The 21,793-nt window shown below is 33.5% G+C and overlaps 1 protein-coding gene across 3 annotated transcripts in view; it reads right to left on the bottom strand.

Moving 5' to 3' along the window:
* The window catches only part of DPH6 (diphthamine biosynthesis 6), a 182,583-nt gene that overhangs the window by 17,983 nt on the left and 142,807 nt on the right, over window positions 1-21,793 (bottom strand). For 2 of the 3 annotated variants that reach the window (XM_065753850.1, XM_065753849.1), the window contains exon 14: window positions 20,777-21,182. The exons of the other annotated variant lie outside the window; for it this stretch is intronic. In XM_065753850.1, coding sequence (XP_065609922.1) covers window positions 20,777-21,182 — 406 coding nt within the window. The remainder of the gene's footprint in view (window positions 1-20,776; window positions 21,183-21,793) is intronic. 3 annotated transcript variants of the gene reach the window in all.

Consider the following 21,793-nt stretch of genomic DNA (forward strand, 5'->3'; position numbering starts at 1 on the left):
TGAAGGACAATGTAACATTAAAATGTAACACTCCTAACATCCGAATGATTTAGGCACGCTTTAGTCAAACATATAGAGCTATCTATTTGTCCAGTAAACTTTAGGTAAACTATTTAGAGATATATCTGTTTGCCTAATAAGCTTTTCCTTGTCACTCTCATTGCTCAGAAGAATTTAATTTTAAAAAATATACAGAATACAGAAGTTTGCCATTCAGTATTTCTAGCCTAAGAGAAAGTTTAAAGGAAATAAATCAGCTGCTTAAAAACAGCTATAATAAGAAACTATATAAACTGGAGGGTTCTTACTCAGATCCACTACTTTGCATTACACTCTTCCAAGTTTATCTTTGCAACTCCAAGAGCATTTAAAAACCCTTATACAAGTGATTGTCTTTACAGTTATTGTTGCTGTAGGGCTAAATTTAGACTTCAGACCAAGCTTAATTTTAAGTGTTGAAAACAAAGAAGCTTTTCTTTGACATCCTAATTAAAATGAAAGAAGCTATTTAAATCTGCCCAAGGACATGCACACCAGTGGTTGTCTTAGTGGCAATACTTTGGGCAGATGTAGATGAGGTAGTCAAATGGATGCATCATATACTCAGCTGTGCACTATGCACATCACATGCATACTATTAGGTAAGCTATATGCACATGCTTTTAGCCCTGAGGAACCAAATTTAGCTTAGAGTAATGCAATAGTTCTGTAGCTAATGTAATTAAATACCAATAATTACAATAAATGCAAGAAAAAAAACCAAAAACAAACAAAAAACCCCCAAAACAAACCAAACCAAACAAACAAACAAAAAGAGCCAACCAAACTGAACAAACAAGAAAAAAACCAACCCAAAAACAAAGGAATCACACACAAAAGAAAACAAAAAAAAGAAAAAATACATCAAAGAATCTTCAAACCCAAATAGTTTGGAACAGAATTAAAGTAAATAATTCTTACTTCACTCTAAATCAACAAAATACTAACTATTCATAAAATTTTCAAGCACTACACTAACTCCTCGACATTGTCATCTTTACCTACAGTTACATAAAGAAATTAAACAAACATATCCCCCTACTTTAATAAACTGAATGAATGCCAGCCAGTTGGCAGTCTTTGTTTTCATTCTGATTTCAGTGAAGACTGATTATCCATCAATTAATAACAGGTCTTTCAATCCTGACAGTTTTCTGTCACCTTTGAATCAATCAAATGTCTTCTAGATTAAGGCAGCCAGGCAGAACAGAGCTAAGCTATGATGTCTCAAAATAACTCAAGGAAAGGAATCACTACATTCATGATAACTTTGCAGGGTTCAATATTAACACCTTATATGTTATGAGCATCATGAAAATAAATTATCAGTTGCTTATATATACATAGAATGATATGCATATTCAGGCAACAATAGGTGCCTCAATACTGAAGATTACATGATTTCTAAATATTTGGAAATTATCATACGATGGGAATTGGTTTTATAAAGAATTATTGTGAGATTTAATAGCTTTAAAATTTTTCCTTGAATACTAGTAAAATTTGTATGTTATCTTCACCTAATGCCAATGAATCAGTGACAAAGATACAGTTCGGCATATATCTTCATTATACCACACCTGATGTATCTGTGCTTGAGAAGATAATGGGAACATGACTGATAATAAGAAATAAGTGTATGCAACTAACTCTTGATAATATTCCACTGATTATGTTAGTGCTGTTATGAATTCTATTCTTAATTCCGCTCTAGAAATATGAATTCTACACCCTATATAATTCCAAAATTAGTCTTAAATATACCATGTTTAAAAAGTCTGGCCTAAAGCTATGGCATTCTTCATTTTTAGTCTTTGATGTTTATTGCAATCATAGAAGCCATTTTAAATGGGAAGGCTTAATTCTTTCATACTAAGGGTATACTCCTTTACTTATACATACGTTCATTTACTTACATGGAACTGAAGTTCCAGTTATCTAGGTCAGTATCTACCACTTCAAAGATTGTTTTACGCATATGTGGTAAGCCAAGATTTTTTTGTTGCTCTACAGTACGTCTGCTCAGTCAAATGAAATATTTTATATAGCAAACAAACTGTTAGAAAATAAAACAAATGACTGAATCCAAATTGTCACAGGAAAATGAAACTATGTTCTGCCTGGTCTATGGAACTACAAATAAACAAGCAATAGTAATTTCAGCTTTCCAGGATGAGTAGACGTGGTTGATTTTTCTATCAGTTGATTTTAAGTGTAGTGTTCTATTTCTAGTATTACTGAGGCATATTTTTAGAGGTGATATAATGGAAGGTCATTTGGTGCAGTTCATTAATGCTTTTAATTTCTTCAGATTCAAAACAGAAGGCAGCATCTAAGAAAATGAACACTACTTAAAATTTGACATTATATATTAGATTTTACTATTCTTTACTTATCCTTTCAGTTTTATGCCATGTTAACTGGAATTTCTAAACTTTCATATGCATATTCTGTCTTAAATCCTGCATTTAATTGCACACAGAGTAAAATCTCTTGTGAGGAATAATCATAGAATGGCTTGGGATGGAAGGGGCCTTAAGGATCATCAAGTTCTAAACCCCCTGACACAGGAAGGGTTGCTAGCCACTGCACCAAGTACTGAATTAGATTGCCCATGGCTCCATCCGCCCTGGCCATAAACACCTCTAGATAAGGGGCATCCACAACCTCTCTAGGCAACCTGTTCCAGCACTTCACCACTCTCTCTGTAAAAAAACTTCCCCCAATATCTAATCTAAATCTCTCCTCCTTTAGTTTAAAACCATTGCCCCTTGTCCTATCACTACCTACCCATGTAAAAAATTTATTTCCCTCATGTTTATAAACTCTCTTTCAATATTGGAAGGCCACAGTGGGGTCTCCCTGCAGCCTTCTCTTTTCCAGGCTGTACAATCCCAGTTCCTTCAGCCTATCTTGAACAGAATACTCCAGCTGGAGCCTCATGAGGGCAAAGCAGAGAGGGACAGTGACCTCCCTGTCCCTGCTGGCCTACCCTACTCTGATGCAACACAGGATAATGTTGGCTCTTCAGGCTGCAAGTACACACTACTGGCTCATGTTAAGTTCTTCATCAGCCACAGCCCCTGAGTTCTTCTCAGCAGGGATACTCCTTTCAAGTTCTTCTCTGAGTTTGTATTCATATTGTATACATTTTTTGAGTTGTTAAACTTGAATAATAAGTTGCATTCTTTTTGAGATCACTTTAGTTAAATCAGGTACAGGTCAGAATTCTCTAAAGATGATGAGCAGTTGAAATAGAATGAAGGAATACAGTTCTCCAAAAAACTATTTGTTCAATAAGGCATTTGTTCTCTTGACTGATTTTATGTGAACCAGTGTCAATATATTGAGTAACAGACTATTCTGTGAGTGTATGACACTTCCCAATCTGGACTTTACTATTTACAGTGGTTCCACCATTTACAATCATTATGTAAAAAAACAAGTTCTTTCTTTTTTCAGGGTGTTTTAAAGGCATTGATTACATTTTTTCCATTTTGCCACCAAGTTTCTTTTTTGTCTTCTATGTCTCAGTGAACTGTAATCTTTCACTGCCATAACAGCACTTAGGAGGAAAATACTCACTGTATTTAGAAAGAAAATTGAAGAAATAAAATTGGAGAAGAGATAGTGAATGACCAGAGCAAATACTAAAAACTTAATCAGGAGCAAACCATGTTTTTCATCTAAATTTTAATTGCTAATCTATAAACTATCACTAGATTTCCTACATAACAAAATGAACTCACACTAACCTTAAAAGCTGTCCATAATTTTAATAGCAAACATGTACGTTCTAAGTCCAAAACATACAAGTTTCAACAAAAAAATCTTTCCTCGTCTTAACTATTACTCTGTGGTTGCAATATAAATGACTGTGTTTCACTGAAGTATATTTAACAGTTATCAGAGGTAAAATACGACTTATATATTGAGAATGGAAGAGTAGCAATGCCACAAAAAAAGCCATACGTCAGAATAACGGTGACAAAAAACAAGCTTAATTCTCTTCAGAATAATCAGCACATCCTTTTTCTTTTTTCTTTCTTTTTTTTTTTTTTTAATCATACAAGGAATTAAAAGAAAAAAGATCTAGAAGTGTAAAAAAGTCCGACCTGAAGAAAATCCTAACTCCACTAAAGTCAAAGGGCTGTTCACCACTGAATTAAGTGAAACCAGAATTTCATGAACTGTGTATGTTTAATTTATATCTGTTTACATCATCTTATTTCCATGCCTTTTTGCGCTCTAGAATCTGCTCTCCTGTGAAGGAGAGTAGGCTGGAGAAAATATTTGGCTAGAATTCAGGAGACATAAGTTCAATTTCTGTTACAGGCTTACTAAGAAAACTAAAATTAGTCACTACCTTTGTCTCCTGTCTCTAGGCTCCTTTTCTACAAAGCACAGGTTGATGCTGCTAAACTCCTTTCTCAGCTACCCTGAGATGAAAAGATTAAATTGTGCTGCAGCTAGATATATCTTTTTCTTCTACTAAAAATTCTGTCTACTAAGTTCCATGACAGACCAGTGTAACATCCCTGAAGGCACAAGAAGAAAAGCAACGAGAATATATAGGAAAGAAAAATCAGCTGATAATGGTTTGATGGTAATGGCTATTAAAAAGATTTCATCTTTAAACAAATAACAACTAAGAAAATAGTTGAGGAATAGAAATATACAAAATACAATTCATATGCTTAATAAGAAAAAATCAGAACAGTGGAATTTCTACTTTCAGGTAATTCTTTGCTACAGTAGATTTCATATTACCCTGGAAATGTCACTAATGCTGCATTTAATGAAATTTCAACAAGCTCTGCATGGACAGAACACTGAGCAAGTTGACAGCCTTTCTGTAATTACTAACAGTTTGAACTTACTCCAGGAGTTATAATTTTTTTGGTCCACAGCCTACAGAATGGCTGTAAACTATCTGGCCTTTCATTTCAGCTTCAATCTTGCCATACAATCTGTGTGAAATGTTCCCTATGGCTACAAGTTCAACTCACTTCAGCAGAAGGTCATGATTATGCTTTTAGGGACAACAAAAGGCTTTCGTAAATTTTAGATAAATTCTATTTCCTATTCATTACTTGACTTTTTATGAGATTTATCTAACATAAAATCTGTGATCCATAAAGAAGGCAAGGCAACAGCAATCACAGTCAAACAACTTTAGTCAACCTAGTGAACTAGTCAGCTCCAGTTCACAGCTACAGGATGAAGCTCAGGGGTTGATCAAGAAAGTTACCTCAAACACCAGATTAAAATACCCCTAGGAGCTTTAAGATCATGAAACAGATTAATGAAGCTGATGCAATTAGTTCCAAACATGCAGAAATATTTAGCCTGTAGGAGAAGATAAAGATGAATATCTGGTCAAAGACCATTTTTCAAATGAGCTAATATGGAACTGTCACTTTGCAAACAGAACACTACTAGTCAAACAAGAAACTATGGCTGCAGGAACACCAGTAGCTGTTTTGCAAAGTATTGGCTAAGAATTACAGTGTACCTGCAAGCCTACTTTTTTTCTGTAAAGGCGATCAGTGTGGGGTTAGTGCTGTTCCATGAGGATTTTATCAAGAGTTCTGAAGTTGTAAAAAGTTGTAAAGTTGTAAAGTTTTTAAAAAATGTTCTAAATGATCAGAAGGTGCTTGTTCCCAATTACCAGGCTTGCAACTTATATTGTGATCATACAAAAATCAAGCAGAGTTGTTTCATTCTGATATAACTTAGCCTATACAAGAAAAATTATGCATCTCTTCTGAGAGTCCTCTGAGATTAATGGACTTCAGAATAATGGAAGAGAAGCAGTTTGTCTAATACAAGATCCAAAACTGTAGGGCCAAAATCTGTTTTCTGTTACTTGAAAAAGTGTATCCAAATAGGATATCAGAAAATGAACTTGCACAATCATGAACAGAGAGTACCAGTGCCAGTGTCTATTGTAAGAAGAGGAATACACTTCAGTTACTAGACACTGCGGAGTAATAAGAAGCCAAGATGAGTCTGCTGAGCTGCAGGCGGATGCATTTTGCTTGACAACATATAACATGTTCAAGACAGACTTCATAACACTGGAAACTTAAAACGGTCTCTAAAATTAGTGAGTTTGAATCCCAGCTTAGGAGAAAATATCTGAAATTTCTTAAAAATTCAGAAAGAAAGTGTCAACAGACTGCTTAGTCAAGTAACAAACTCATGAAAAACACAAAACATGTAACAGTTCAGCAAGACAAAGGTAAAAAAGAAAAGCCTAATACAAAACACTAAACTACCTATAAACCATAGTTAAAAAAGAATACAAACTGTGTCACTCTACTGAAATGATTTCAACTTTTTATGGTCTCTTTATGTTGTCAGATTACTGGAGCTATGTGAATGACGCAGAAAAATTTCAACAGAAATCAGCAACTGAAGCTATAAATAATATTGGAAAGAATAGGGACAATGGCAAAGGACATGCCACTAAAATTCCAGAGGGAGAGGACTCTGATATGCAACTTTCATTTTTAAATTTATATTGCTTATTTTAATCCACCAAATGTTGGGAGTGAGAGAAAAGACCTAAGTGTATTCTTCAATATTTGAATATTGAAATCTCACAGGACCTGAATGACATTCTCCTATCTGTAATCATGTAATCGTGTTGGAAGTTCTGATGCAAGCAGACTCAGAAGTAAGCAGAGGAATTAAATTGAAAGGGGCCAGAGTCATCCTTCATTCCTTTAAAGCAGCAGTCAGCAGCCACAATGAAAGGAAAAATGGCCAAAAATTAGAGGTGACTGAGATGGTATGATCAGGCTCTCATTTAATTACCTGCTTCCCCCTACAATCCTTTCCACCCATCTTCTTCCCTCAACATCCCCTCTTAATTTTGCTAATTCAGTCTTGACTACAAAAACCAACTTTCAGGAAACAATTGCTTCCTTTGTTAAGAAATACAGATTTTCCTCTTTCCAAAATGCTATAGGAATTAAGTATTGGAGTGAGGGAAGGAAAAGAATTCTGTGGTTTAAAATGTTTAAATGTTTTCTGTGTTCTAAGATGATATTAGGATCAATTGACTGACAAGAGGAAAATTTTCTTGGCAGAGATGGAAGCCAGAGGAAATTCATGTTCACCTGTATATACAGTGGTGCATAAATACATACTTTAACAGTAAAATGTTTCTACCCTTTCATGTCTAGTCTAATATTCCAAGCTAGGATAAATCAAACTGACGTGTAAAACGATAAGAAGAGGAAACACAATTTTATATAAGATTTCTTGCATTTTTAAAAATACCTGTTTTTACATTGATTTTTCCAGTAGTTACTAGAAATGAAAATCTTATCAGTAAAAATAACACATTGTTTTAATGCATACTTACCTTTATTAATAACCATATATTGGAATTGCTCATTTTAGGTTTGTAAATGTTACTGTACTGCAATGTCCTAATGAAGATACACTATATGACAAGTTTGCATTAGAAAAACTGAACTAGTGAAAGTGAAGAATTCATTGTAGACTGTCTTCAGTTTCCAAAAGGAAGAAAAAGATACAGTCTAAATCAAGTCTCTCCTGAAGATCTACACTCATTGACATACTTTATCTCTGCATCCTGTTGGATACCTAAGTGTCAACATTTATTTAATTTGGTTGAGCAGCATGGAAAAGTTTGAAGCGTATTTATGTTAAGCAAGTGAAATTTCTATTGTTTAAGAAAATAATAAATGAGAAAACAAAAAGAAAATATGAATGTTTATTAAAAAAATACATCATAAAGACATAAAAACCACAGAAAAATGAATAAGCTATTGTGCTTCTAAACAGAGAAAGTATCAAAGGCATGGTAGATGACCTTTTTTGATAATAATAATTTGCTGTTCAAAATATGTTCATTTTTCAAGAAGTGTTCCTAAGGCATATATAAATTGTGTTTATACAGGCAACGCAAAAAATTCTGTTATCAATTAATTTTCTGATTTCCACTTCTAATTTAAGGTATTTGACACAATCCTCTGGCAACTGGATACTTAGTTTTTCAGGCATGTTAAAATTTTGCCGTAGGATTCTTAATGTTTCAGTAGTCTTTATATGGGGCCACTTTTAGCATTTAGCAATTTTAGTTATTTGAGACAAGCTTCAGTTCAGAAAAGCACACATTTAATTACTTTATGGGTGGACGAGATACATACATGCACACTGAACTAGTGCCATAATTACTAGTACAATTTCTTTAAACACACTAATTTAGAACTCTTGAAAATAACTATTTCAAATTGGCCAATTTGCAAGGTGATAACATATACACTTAAAGAATTTGTAATGCTGCACCTATTATTGTCATACAGTTCCCCTCCATTTAAAGCTTCTTCCCAGTTGACATTAAGCCAGTATGATCTAATAAGTGATAATATGGTATTCCTGCAGTTTCCCCATACTCTTTCTTAAAGTTTCCATTTCACTTGTTATTATGAATGGTTTTCTGAAAAATAATAATTGACGGCTTTTTGTATCCTAAAGAAATGACTGATATTTAACAATCATATTATCTGTGGGTGTTTTGCAGTAAATAAAACAGTCATTACAACTGTACCACCTTAACTCATGATGACATGAGGTTTACAATAAGAATAATTTAAAAAACAGTATTAATTTTCAGTTGATTTTATATAAAGAGTAAAAGGCTAAATTAGCATTGCTAAGGTTCAACTTTGTATACCATGAAGTGATTGTTTAGAAGCTGCTTCATGCCCTATTTTTAAACTACAATGTGATAAGTCAGCAAGAACCCTGAAAATGTAGTGTTGGTTTTCTCACTCTACTATTGCGACAAAATTTTAAATGTATCATATGAGCACATGAAATCATTGTGAAAGAAGGCTATTTGCAGGGCAGAGCCCTAAATATACACACATTAAGTTTTGTGTAAGACTGCTTTTGAAGGATAGAAAAGACAGAAAATCTGAAAAAATTATAAAGTCAAAGAAAATTTCAACTTAGTAATTGTTCTCAGTGTTTTATGTAGGAGACCACGAATTTTATAAGCAATATGGTGATCCTGCTCAAATACCAGCTGAAGCCAGAGGTTGAGGGGACAACAACAGATGTTTTCAAAGTCTACTCAGCCGAGGAAACTGAGTATTGCAAATGGCTTTGAGATGTTCTGCTTAATTTACAAAACAGCTCATCATTACAAATTAATAACTAAGCAGTTGTTCTGTATGATGAGAGGTGACATTTTTCTACCTACTCAACAAATTAAAACCAAACTTTGGACCTCACCATGCCAGGCATGACCACCATAATCAGTGACTTGCATATTGTGTCAGAAGTGCTTCAAAAGAATCTTCCATTTTGCTTAAGAATCGTAACATTAAAGCAAAGCTGAACTACATATCTCCTCCACAAAACATCAACCACTCAGGTTGAACATATCCTTATTTTAAATGGATTGTAATTAAAAGCATTTAACAGTTCACAGATGCATAACTATTTCATTATATCAAGAGTCAAAAGAGCTATATTTTCTCTTAAAATACTTATTTTCCACCTGTTAATAAATTAACCACGTTCTTTTTAAAATATTAACAACAACCATCAGGCTGTGTTGCCTGTAGACTGGTATGAGGACTGGGTGTGATCTATCATGTTTCTTTTATTTCTGTGCCAGTAATTTTCTTCTGAAGTGGAGACAGAAAAATACATTAATGGCTCCTAATCTAATAAATAACACCCAGTAGAATCCAAGCTGTGAGATTCTATATGCATAGTTTTGCTCATTACTTCTTGCTACCTATCATATTTTCTGTACAGAACAACACATTTTTAAAACAGAAGCTTTGGTTTTATAATGCTGCTTGCTACATTCTGGTATGCATCACTCACATCTCCTTTTTCTGGAACTAGAAACTTTAGACTGCTGCCTCTTGGTTCTTATACCTTATGTGTTGCAATTGGTACGCTGTACCTGCCTCAAGCTTCACTCTTTCAGCCCTGCTGAAATTATTTCCCAGTGATATTAATAACATAATTGCCATTAATTCCGATAAATTGGGATTCCATTTTGCCTAAAAGACAAAACATCAGTATCAAATGATGTTTGGTGTTCAGAATGATTCAATTTGAAGAGTTCAGATTCTCAGTACTTTCTGAAACTTGTTTTTTATGCCTTGGCATGTGATACATGAGAACAGAGATCATTCCTCAGATGAACTAGGGACTGCAATCTTTCAATACAATCACTGGTTCAAAAAGGCCAAGTTCTTGTTCTAGTTTCATAGCTCCTCCTGACTGGCATCTAGTGCTCTTTCACTGGTGCTTGGACAGGTTATATTTGCATGCCAGAAAACAAAAATAAGTTATCCTATGGAAAGAATATGTAAGTCTTACCATCTACAGAAGATGTCTACTTACTGCTTCTCAATGGCATAGTGGGAGGAACTGACTGGATATATTTTAATTAAAATTAAGATAACTAACTGAGGGTTCCAAGCCAACTCAGTGCTAAAAATATACCATCTTTTATATCGAATATTCTTTAATATGACATCAGTGTACTGTGGAACTTGTAAAGTCTCCTTAGTATAATTACTGACTTTGAATGGGGTTGTACTGAAAACTTCTGGGATGCTTTTCAGCCTGTCTGTAGTGCATTCATTGAACAGTGAAAAGTAACACTAGGAAAATTGTAAAAGAGCATTGTATGCAATCTGTCTAGAATAACTCCCACCTAACACCAAGCACCAGAATGTTCCTTCCAATTAAGACCCATCAAAGACATTTTTTAAGCAATATCATATGGTAAACTTTATGTAGAGCAAGTATTATAGCATTAATCTCCGTAGACAGGAAGTATTATACAACATGTTTCCTATCAAAAGGAAATCTTAATGTGTTTAAAACTTTTGCAAGCCTCCTACACATTTTCAAACAAGCTAAGCCAAAAATGACAAGCAGTGCTTCTAATGAAAGCATTGTTAAACAGCTGAGGTTTGTGCATCTGAATTTTTAAAGGTATTAGATGAAAAGTTCAAGTAGTTTGCATACAATAACAAGCAAAAAACAAACAAACAAAAACCACAAAAAACTTGAATTTAGAAGAAAAGTAAACCTTAAGAGGCCTAATCCAAAGACAGAGATTCTGATTATTTATATTGCTGTTATAGTTTGTGTGACCAAAATACCTGATTAAATCACAGCAGGTAAGTTATGCTACAGGTTATGAAAGAAAATAATTCCAAACACACTCTATGCAGTTAATGCAAAGAAAAAATAGAGTAATTAGCTAAATTACAACATATTTATCTTCATGTACATAATTGTATAAAATGCCTTAGGCTGCCTTCAATTAGTTATGCTCACTATAGAAGTCTGGAAACGACAAGATCCCTTGACAATCCTAAAATGATGTAGTTATGCCCAATAGAAGAGCAATCTCAAAACAGATTTGATCTCATAGCCCTTTCTGAAACAAGGCATGTATTTCAATGAACAATTCTTTGGTGCTTTACTTACCCAGTCTTACTAGAATGTTTCCTTTAAACAGTGCCTGTCTTTGTAAGTTGCTAAGGTTCTGTAACTTCAGCCAAGAACTTCAGGAAAAAAAAAAGCTGAGTAATTTTACCATTTTGCGTAAAGTTAGCAAGTTACTTAATCCTTCTTCTGTGCCACAAACAAAATGCTGCTTTTACATTTCAAACATATTTACATACATAGCATCAGTGTATGGATGTGATATTCTTGATAGAAAAACAAGTGAGATTCTGTTTCAACCCAATAGCTTGTATATTGAATCAACATACACTGAATAGAATAATACACCAGGAAAATAGATCTAATAATTTTTTTGTTTGTTTGTTTTACTTTGAGTTCTTTTTATTTCCTGATCTCTCAATTATTCAGTGCTCTGCAGATAACTTTTCATTTTAATTCTCTATAAGGGAAAATACTTTAAAAAGAGATGCATATATATATTTTTTTATTTCTTTGCTTTCACTTTTTAAATAAAAAAATGTAACTATGCTAAATGCCAGTTAAGGAAATATGATGTAGAATACATATTTCAACCAGCTTCAGTAATAAAATTTTACAGGAAAGCAAAAGCAATATTGCGGCAACTATTTTTAGTCCTTAGATGTGAATATCATTCTTTTTTTCCAGCCTAAGAAAATAATTTTTTTTTTAAGTTCAGTGAGAGATAATACTACAGTCACTTCACTTAGGTCATGGGCCACAACCACAAAGAGACACTTTTCACAGTTACACTACATATTATCTCTTTTGAAGAGTTTCTATGAAGTTGAAAGAGAAAGAACAGGATAGAAAAGATTATTTTCTTCTTACATATTATTTTAATTTTATTATATATATTAATGAAATAATAATGATATTTTATGAAATAGTCTAGGAATTTAGCCAGTGATCAATGAAGAAAATATGCAGGACATCATGTACCAATCTAATTTTTGTTACCGTATGACAATATTTTGTGAACTTTACGAACCTAAATGTCTATATAGTATGACAAATGATTGCAAGTACAACAAAGCTGATCCTCATGGAGTCGTTAGCTTGCTAAAATATTCTTAATCAAAATTCTCCAATCATATAGCATACAACTTTATACCAGACAATTCCATCATTTCCCTGACAGCACAACAAAAATTACTCTATGCAATAGCTGTCTCGATTACTCAAACTTGTACTGCGTTAGTTTTTATGTTTTCCTGCATTCTTTGAATTTATACTACTGATATGAAACTAGTGAAGAGATAAAAGGGCAAACAAAGAAAATACTTTCAAATAAAGAAAAAGCCTCCAAAATGAATGTGTTTTACCTTAAGTTATCTAATAAAGAAGTAACTCATAGAGCTTAAAATAGTGTGAAAATGTATGCTTCTGGTTTGTAAAAATGAAAATAATCAGACTTTAAGGACAAATATGGATGTTTTTGGCAAGGAATCTGATAATTAAGAATCTCACTACGGTGCTTTTTCCTGCTACTTAATGATAAAACTAATAAAGTGTTTCCTATTTTCCAGAAAAAAAAAAATCACTGGTAGGAATGAATTCACAGAATACGTTGCATTTGTATGCAGAGCTTTTCTTTAAGTTTACCTGTGTAAGTGTATTGAGTCTCCTTAGTGCCATATTCTCTTTAGCAAAAGGTATACTAATCAAAAGGCACACTACATCTACTAATCTGTCAAAATGAGGGAAAAAAATAGAAAAAGAGAGCAAAGAAAAAGCAAACAAGAAGAGAGATGTTACTGATTCCTTTTCTGAAGAACTCAAAAACACTTGAACATAATGAGAAAACAAGATAGGGAGCACAGAGTAACCTATAAATGTATCTTATATTTCAGTAGCAGAAACTCAGAAAGGAATGTGAGATAGTACACAGGTAGCTGGAAAACAACAAAATTGCTATAGCTCTGTATCAAAGTGTTCATTCTAATACTGAGTGAATCGATTAAATAACTTATTTCAATTTAAAATTTTAGTCAAGGTTTTCATATACAACTATGAAATACATAACCTTCAGATGACACACTGTTTGAATAAGAAGGAGCTCTAACTTTGCTACCTGCCCTTGACACCAAGTGGTTAGAAAATAAATTTCTTATTCTAAAAGAAAAACACCACTGCTCTGAAGTAGGAACTTGCATCCAGGTATAATACACTTCAAATTAACTCAAGAAGCAAGGTTATTAAAATAAATAAATACATCTACAAGTCTTTGATAACAAACAAAAAATTATTATCCCATAATTTTATATGAGATATTCACAGTGAAGTGCAGTAGGTATAGTAAAAATACAGCCTTGAATCCAGGTACAAAAACTTTCTGCCTTTTAGCAGTCATTTACTATATTAGGGCCTTCAGTTGGATACTTTGAATAGCAAAAGCAAAATTACAAAGCCACCTCTGCAACTCATGACCAAATTTAGCTGCTTTTACCCTTTTAAAATGTCATTTCAAACACACTCATGAATCACGTCAGTGTTTCCTAATTGCTTATATATATTATAGTCTGATTCATTTCCCTGAGGACTAATTTAACTGTTATTTTTTTTCTTTCTCTATTTTTTGAGTAGCAGCATAGTTCTGTTGCATGAGGAATTATACTTGAAAAATTCTTTGTTCTTTTAATAGTAGACCCAAAGAATTTAGAGCAAAATTTTCCTCTTCAACTACTTCTCAGATTTTTCTTTTAGCCTAAATTAATAAGATTAGGTAGAAAATCAGGTTCAGTTTATACAATCCACTTCAGACAGAATCATGATATTTTAAAAATATTTCTGTTCTGCCAAATAATCTGTTAGCCACAACTACTTCATTAAGCAATGACTGCAAAGCTGGTCAGATACAAATCGATTTTATTTCTAACCACAGATTGTAGCCTATCATAGATGCCCTCCTAGTTAATACAAAATGTAGAAAATACTTTGGCTCTGCAAAATTCATTAATTATGTAACATACCAAAATAGGTCCAAAGAATAGGAAAAAAAACATGGGTAATGAAAGAAATAGTTGACTGTGAACAGTTCATTCTGTTATAGCAACATCTGTATGCCTGAGTATGAAGAAAAGCTTGATAGGGGTTCATGGATACCTGAGGGGTGCAAACAGGAAGAAAAAAGAGTATCTGCATTACACAGGTGACAAACAATGAAGAAAAATAGGAACTAGCAAGTAAGACTACAGCCATGGAAAGTGGGATGAAAGAAAAATAAGAGTAAGATGACAGAAAATGTAAAAAACCAAACAATGGATTAAATGGCTGAATGTTGAAAGGGTACCGCCTAATAGACTCTTTGATATTTTAAGGGAAAGGGAAAAGGTCATCATTCAGACCTGAAAAGTGGACTATAAGTTAACCAACTGAAACCATGCTGTAGGGATTGCTTACAGATTAGCAACTGGATAATCTGAAAGTATATTTAAATTTTTGAGGTGTGTTGTTCTGAAGCTACAAAATAGATCTTGGAAATTAACAGAATGTGGCTTTGGTCACTTTATTACTCTTAACTCCTGCTATTAATTTCAATACTGAAATCCACTCACTGAGTTTCATTAGTCTACCTTATGGCAAAAAAGCAATTCAAATTTTCTTCTGGACTGAGGCAATCTATGGTATTGCTTTCCCTACCTATTAAAAAAAGAATAAACAGAGAACTGTAGTGTCTGAACTAAACTCCTACCCTCATAAGCAATTATAATTATTTTATTATTTCAAAAGAAAAAACAAAAGAAGGCATCACATCTGTGATTAGATCTATGTGTGATGAGAGATACAATACTGAAAATGCTGTTTGCATATACTCCACTCTTATTCTTGAAATGTCTCAGACTCCATGCTCATTTGCTTTATTCTTATTGTACCAGTAAGTAAGGGACTATTAATGAATTAAAAAAATGCAACGGAGCAGTTATACAAGAATCACTGCATTAGCAATGCTGAAATCTAGAAACAAATAAAAAACATATTTGTGTTCCCCTGAAGTCACTGCTGCTACTGGAGCTGCTTACCCATATTTCTGGAGAATGACCAGAGAGTTAAAGCTGAAGAAACTTCTTAAAATCATTGCATCTACTGGATTACTTCTGGACAACTCCACCTGCTCTTGATTTCCATTTATTTTGCCAGACATATACTTTTTAAATAACCTTGAGAAAACAGGTTATTTGACTGTATAACTTAAATACATAGTTGTAAATGTCTATATCTGTGATTTCTAGGATTCTTCATAATTACACAAATAGACTGCATATATAAATGTGATATGTACATTTGTAGAATAGCACCTTATACTGTCATTGATATCTTGCTTTGGATAAGGTTTCTGTTTGTTAAAAAACGTAATTCCTCGTTCTTGTAAACTGGTAATCTCTGAGACAAGGAGGGTTGTGGTACTGCCTTGACAAATTCCTCTGAAGACATTCTCAAATCTCAGAAGTATTTAATTCCTGGTGTTGCTTCCATTATCTTCAATAGCAATTACATCACCTTGTCTTCTTAATCTAGATTTGATGTTGCAACAACCAGGATAACCAGGACATGAAAACAGCATAAATTAAGAAATATAGCTGGACTATATGTCTCTTTTTTGACCATGTCTGTTTCTAATTACTAGCTGTTTGGGTTCACCACATGTTCCTTTAAGACAAACAGGCAAATGGACGTTGAACAATTAATTCAGGTTTATATTTCTGCAAGTCTAGAGCACGTAGACATGTTGTTAAAAATGTAGTGTTATCTTCACTTGGTGTACTTCCACTTCTCAGAGATTTACTCTGCAGAATTTATATTTACCAATACTAGAAACCACATAATTTGGAAATCGTCTAGAAAAACGTGTTGATGATGCAGTATCTTAATTAATGGAATACTTAGTTTAGAAGCAGTATGTTTTACATGATTCAGGGAGTTAATATGTTAGTGCAAGGATTCCTGAGTGCCTAATCACAAGGGATTCCATGTCACCAGAACAAACAGTTCCATTTCAAGCAAGATTTTTTTCAGACTAGTTGAACTCTACTCAGTTGGTATTATAATTATGTTTTTAAATTAAATGTAGCAAAATTGAAGCTTGATAAACATGTGATACAAAGATCCTTTTAGTTCTAAGCATTTACAGAGTAGAGCCACATTTTAAACCAGTTACATATTCATTTTAATGCTGATACCAAACTATCTTTCTATTCCTATTTGCTTTTACCTTTTTATATTCTCCCTTCAATTTTTTCTGTATTAAAAAGGGATTATGTAATATGATGTTCTGGTGAATGCAGGACCTTTTCTACTTCCTAATAAATATTCAAAAATATTTTGCATACATCTTGTGAACAAAGCTTGTGAAATCATAATGGGATGACTTATGAGCATTCAACTTCCCTATACCAAAGTATAATCTAGTCAAATGGATGGTATAGCAAATTATCCTGACACATGTATATTAATGCATATTTAAATGCGAATAAAAAAGAAATAGTCAAATTTATGTTAAAGACTTCTAAAGGCTTAACAGCATCTTACTAAGTATGTATGTCAGCTTAATCTAATCCTCCTACTTCCACGCGTTCTGCAATCTCAGCATGGTGCCCATAATGCTCTCGTATGTTATGAGGGATTGCCTCTGAGAAGTTCACCATCAATACTACACTTAGTTCAATAAAACTTTACATCTGGTCTTAGAATGACAGAAAGCTATCTGTCTCAAATTTGCATCACAAACCTTTACCTTCTTTTGACAACAGTAACACTTGCTGTAGCAATTTCCAATAACCTGTTACAGTACATAGAGTGTATATATATATATACACACACAGACACACATATATGTACACATATATTCTTTGTTCTCATCTGACTGTATCAGGTATAAACAGGCTTCTCTAATTTATTTGGAGTGTTCTTAATGTTCAATTTCTTTGCATCAAAAAAAGCATTAGTCTCCTCAGAAGCTCATTTAAGATCTGTGGCAGCATTCTTTCATTCCAGTCATTTTAAGTTTTAATCTAAGAAGAAAAGGTACCTTTATTTCTTTTTCATGCTTCTGCTAGAAGAGACAATACACTGTGATTCAAGCTCTTTCAATAACTGTTTAAGACTATTTATTAATCTTATGACATTATGGAAGTCCATTTGAACTCCAGCAAGGCTGGAATAGTTATTTCCTCAGCCCTATCTATTATGATATCTATTATGATAATTTTTATCTATTTCATTATAGATAGATCTGTCTGATGTGCTTCACACAAAAAATATTTGAATAGCAGTGTCTAGCATCCCCTGTTAGGTTATTAATATTACCATTTCCCAGCAGGCAATGGATCTGATTGTAGTTGAAAACTCCAAAAGGACAGGTCTACTTATGGGACTAGCAATGTCTAACACATGTTGAAGATCAAACATGTCATAATGGATCATCATACAGATGGTTAGCAATCAGCACTACCTGAAATGAATTAATAATCGCAACTGAAAACCTGCTCTCTCAATATCATTTGTGTTCTGGCAGCCATATCAAGGGAAGAATATTTGAATGCATTAGGTCTCAGATTTCCATGATTTAGAACATTCCTGCTTTGTGTGGTTTCCTAGTAGAACGTTTCTCTGCTTTTGAAAGACACTTTTACCTACTATCTGATCAATAGTGTAAATGATTTGTGACAGCCAACTGGGCTTGTTGTGAATCAGAAACTAACCTTTGGAGATAGTAGAAATCGTTACAAAGAGATATCCAAACACTGTATCTCAAGGAAGTCTACAGAGTCAGGCATAAGCAAGTTTAGGCTACACTCAGAATTGAGAAAACACGAAATAGTTCTACTTTGGATGTCAGGATTGTTTCCTCTTGTGACTTGCCTGCATCACTTCGTTTCATGTATCCACAAGCACTCCAGAAGCAGAAGCTTATTTGAACTTGCCTAGTTGCATTAAATTTAAGCATCTAAACCTATTCATGTAATGAATTAAACTTCTGAGTAATAAAATTGTTTTTCCTCTCATGGTGCTGAATACATACTTAGGGAGAAGGCTGAAAAGTTAATGGGTATTTGTAAATGAAACTTGAGGGTCTCTTTAAAGCTGAAAATACAACATAGGAATATACTACGATAAAATGAAAGCAAGTATGGTCATCAGAGCTTAGCAATCTCTAAACTGTTAAAATACTGTGAAAATCAAAAGAAAGGTCTGATTCAGGCTCCCATCCTATAATGACACCAGAGTTAAACATAATTATTTTGTCTTGCTTATGGACACTGTCTAGAATTTAGAGAAATGAATCTTGAAGTACTTACTAAGTGCTCATTTAACTGAATGTTAATATATATTTGAGTACATTTTCAATTATGAGAAATATGATGACAAATATAGTGTAAAAGACAGTCGATATATTTCATTAATAGGCTTCATCCTTTCAAAAAGGCAAGGAGGTTTCACTGGAGACTACATCTCTTTCAAGGCTCCAAGAACATGTATAAACAGGACAATTAAAAACATCGCTGTGTCTTAACAATATATTAAAAATTACTCTTCTGGTTCAAAATCATGTCATGTATATACATAGTAGTCTTATAAACTATCAGTAAAAGAAACACACTTCATCAACAACTTTTAACATGAGAAATTATTTTCAAATAGTATATTTCTTCTTCCCATCACATGAACTTTCTGGATTTTTTTCCTAAGTAGACAAAAGTTATTTTTAAAGTCTTTATCAATGAATCAGTGCTACTTGTAAATTTAATGTATTCTATATATTCTACAGATTGCAAGAATGTATTTCTTATCCATGAACATAATGATAAAATTGCTATAATGACAGGAATTATTATGACAGTAGAGAGATCTGAACACAACTAGAATGAATATACGAATATCAAAACAATTTTCTATATCTGGGCCATAAGTAGTGTAACATGAATCAAATGGAATCACATTTTCATGCACACAATTTACACATCATATCAAGCAATATACTTAATAAAGCAAATTAAATTTTTTTTGGAAGTGATTATTTTATGGCTTGAGAAATATAAGAAAGAGAGCAGGCAAAATGATAAAGATAATCCCATGCCAAAAACATGTTTTATCAGGTTTCCTTTTAGCTCTTAAACAAGATGTAGTAAAAACAACAACATTCTGTCAGACTATATGTTCATTTCTTGCTTCCTGGATTAAATATGCTTATGCTATGCCACATTTTTATAGCTTTCAATTCCTGTACTTTAAACCTATTAAACAATGTCAAGTTGAATTTTCTTCAAAAACTGCTGCAGGTTAGGAAAAAAAATAGGACAGTAGAATATTTGAGTGCTAACATTTATGTCAGCTAATTAATATGGATCAGCTGTAGTTTGCAAAGATTTTTTTAAAGTGCATGCATATTTGAGACAAATATAGATGAAGGATCTGATTTAGTTCCTTCCCAGACTGATAGAAAGCTCTTACTGATTTCAATACAAGTATCATCTACCATTATTGTACGCTTGACACATAAAAGAAGCTTTTGTGCTTTTGCACAGTATTAGTTTTTTCAAATTGAGTACAGCCAAAAATACATATGTACCAAATAAGAAATAAATCATAGTTGCAACATTTTTTTTTTCTTTATTCTACTTACTTGGTAACGGAACGTGATTTTAATAAAACTAAACACTAGGAAAAATCTTAAACTTTTTCACTTACAAAAGGTCTAATTAAACTGCTAAGAAATAAGCCTGTTTCAAAAACTGGCACCTTCTTATCTTGAGATGCAATAGGATTTCCTTGTTTCAGAATATTAATATTTCATTATTTATTCTCCAAAAGGTTCCTGTTAACACAAGACATTTGGTTGTTTGAACATAGTTCTACATCAGGCTGAAAATGGACTACTGCTCAGTAATATTTAAGCAAAAGATTCACGATCCCTGTGCTTGACCCTGAGGCTTCCAGATTTTTTGTCAATTTCTTCTTTATAGCATCATAGAATAAATCAGATAGGAAGGAGATCATCTAATCCAACCTCCTGCCAAAACTCAGGATCAGAAAAAGTAAACTAGAGCTTCAATTTGGACTTGAATGTCTCCAAAACAGGAACTTTTCTATTTGAGAATTATGCCTCAAAAGAACAAACTTACCTTAATTGTGCTTTTCCTTGAAAGACGCAATTCTAATCAAATCTTATGTAGAAGTAAAACAAATAATGTTATGCTTAGTATTAAGACCTGTCATCTATCAGAAATCTTACCTGATTGTAATGTTCCAATATCAAAGACATCCTTCTTGAAGAAAGCTCTAAATGACAAAGGACTTGCACTGCAATCTTCTGAAAGTTTCTCAACAGCTTCTCTAAACATAGAAACTAAGTCATGAAGAGGTCCATCTAAATCAAGCTGAGACGTCGGTGGTGAAATCAAGCTCAGACATACAGAGACTGATGCACAAGATGCAGAACTGGACTTCACAGTTTCACAATCAATTTGGAAGCCCTCTGATAACATTTTCTTTGCAAAATGTTTTCTTTGCAGTGGGTCATCATCTACTGCAGTAACATGCCATTCAATGGCAGCATCTCTGGGCAACTGAGTTACAACCACAACAGCAAGAATTCCACACTCTGCAGCTACTTCATTATATGTTTCTAGATCTTCAACCTAAAAGATAAGCAAAATATTGTGCACATTACATAACTATAATGAATTAATAAAATATAAGGATTTAGTTTAAAAAGTTGGAATACTAAAGATACAGTTTAGATATGATGAAGATTCCTTTCAGACAATTGTAGACACCAGAATGGTCAAGATATTTATAGACAGTTCTGGAGCCTCCAACACAAGAAGGACATGGTGTTGTTGAAGAAGGTCCAAAGGTGGGCCACAAAGATGAACAGAGGGTTGGAGCACCTCCCCTGTGAAGACAGGCTGAAAAAGGCTCTTAAGCCTGGAGAAGAGAAGGCTGTGAGGAGACATTGTGGTGGCCTTCCAGTACCTGAAGGGGGCCTACAGGAAAACTGGGGAGGGACTGTTTACAAGGGCAGGTAGCAACAGGACAAGGGGAAATGGTTTTAAAATGGAAAAAGGTAGATTTAGACTGAAGAAATTCTTTATTGTGAGGGTGGCAAGACACAGGAACAGGTTACCCAGACAGGCTGTTGATGCCCCCACCCTGGAAGCATTCAAGGCCAGGCTGGATGGGGCTTTGAGCAACCTGGTCTAGATGGAGGTATCACTGCCTATAGCAGGGGGTTGGAACCAGATGGTCC

This window comes from Cyrtonyx montezumae, unplaced genomic scaffold (assembly GCF_038088225.1).
Source record: "Cyrtonyx montezumae isolate F1298 unplaced genomic scaffold, pur_monq_1.0 scaffold_10, whole genome shotgun sequence".
NCBI lineage: Eukaryota > Metazoa > Chordata > Aves > Galliformes > Odontophoridae > Cyrtonyx > Cyrtonyx montezumae.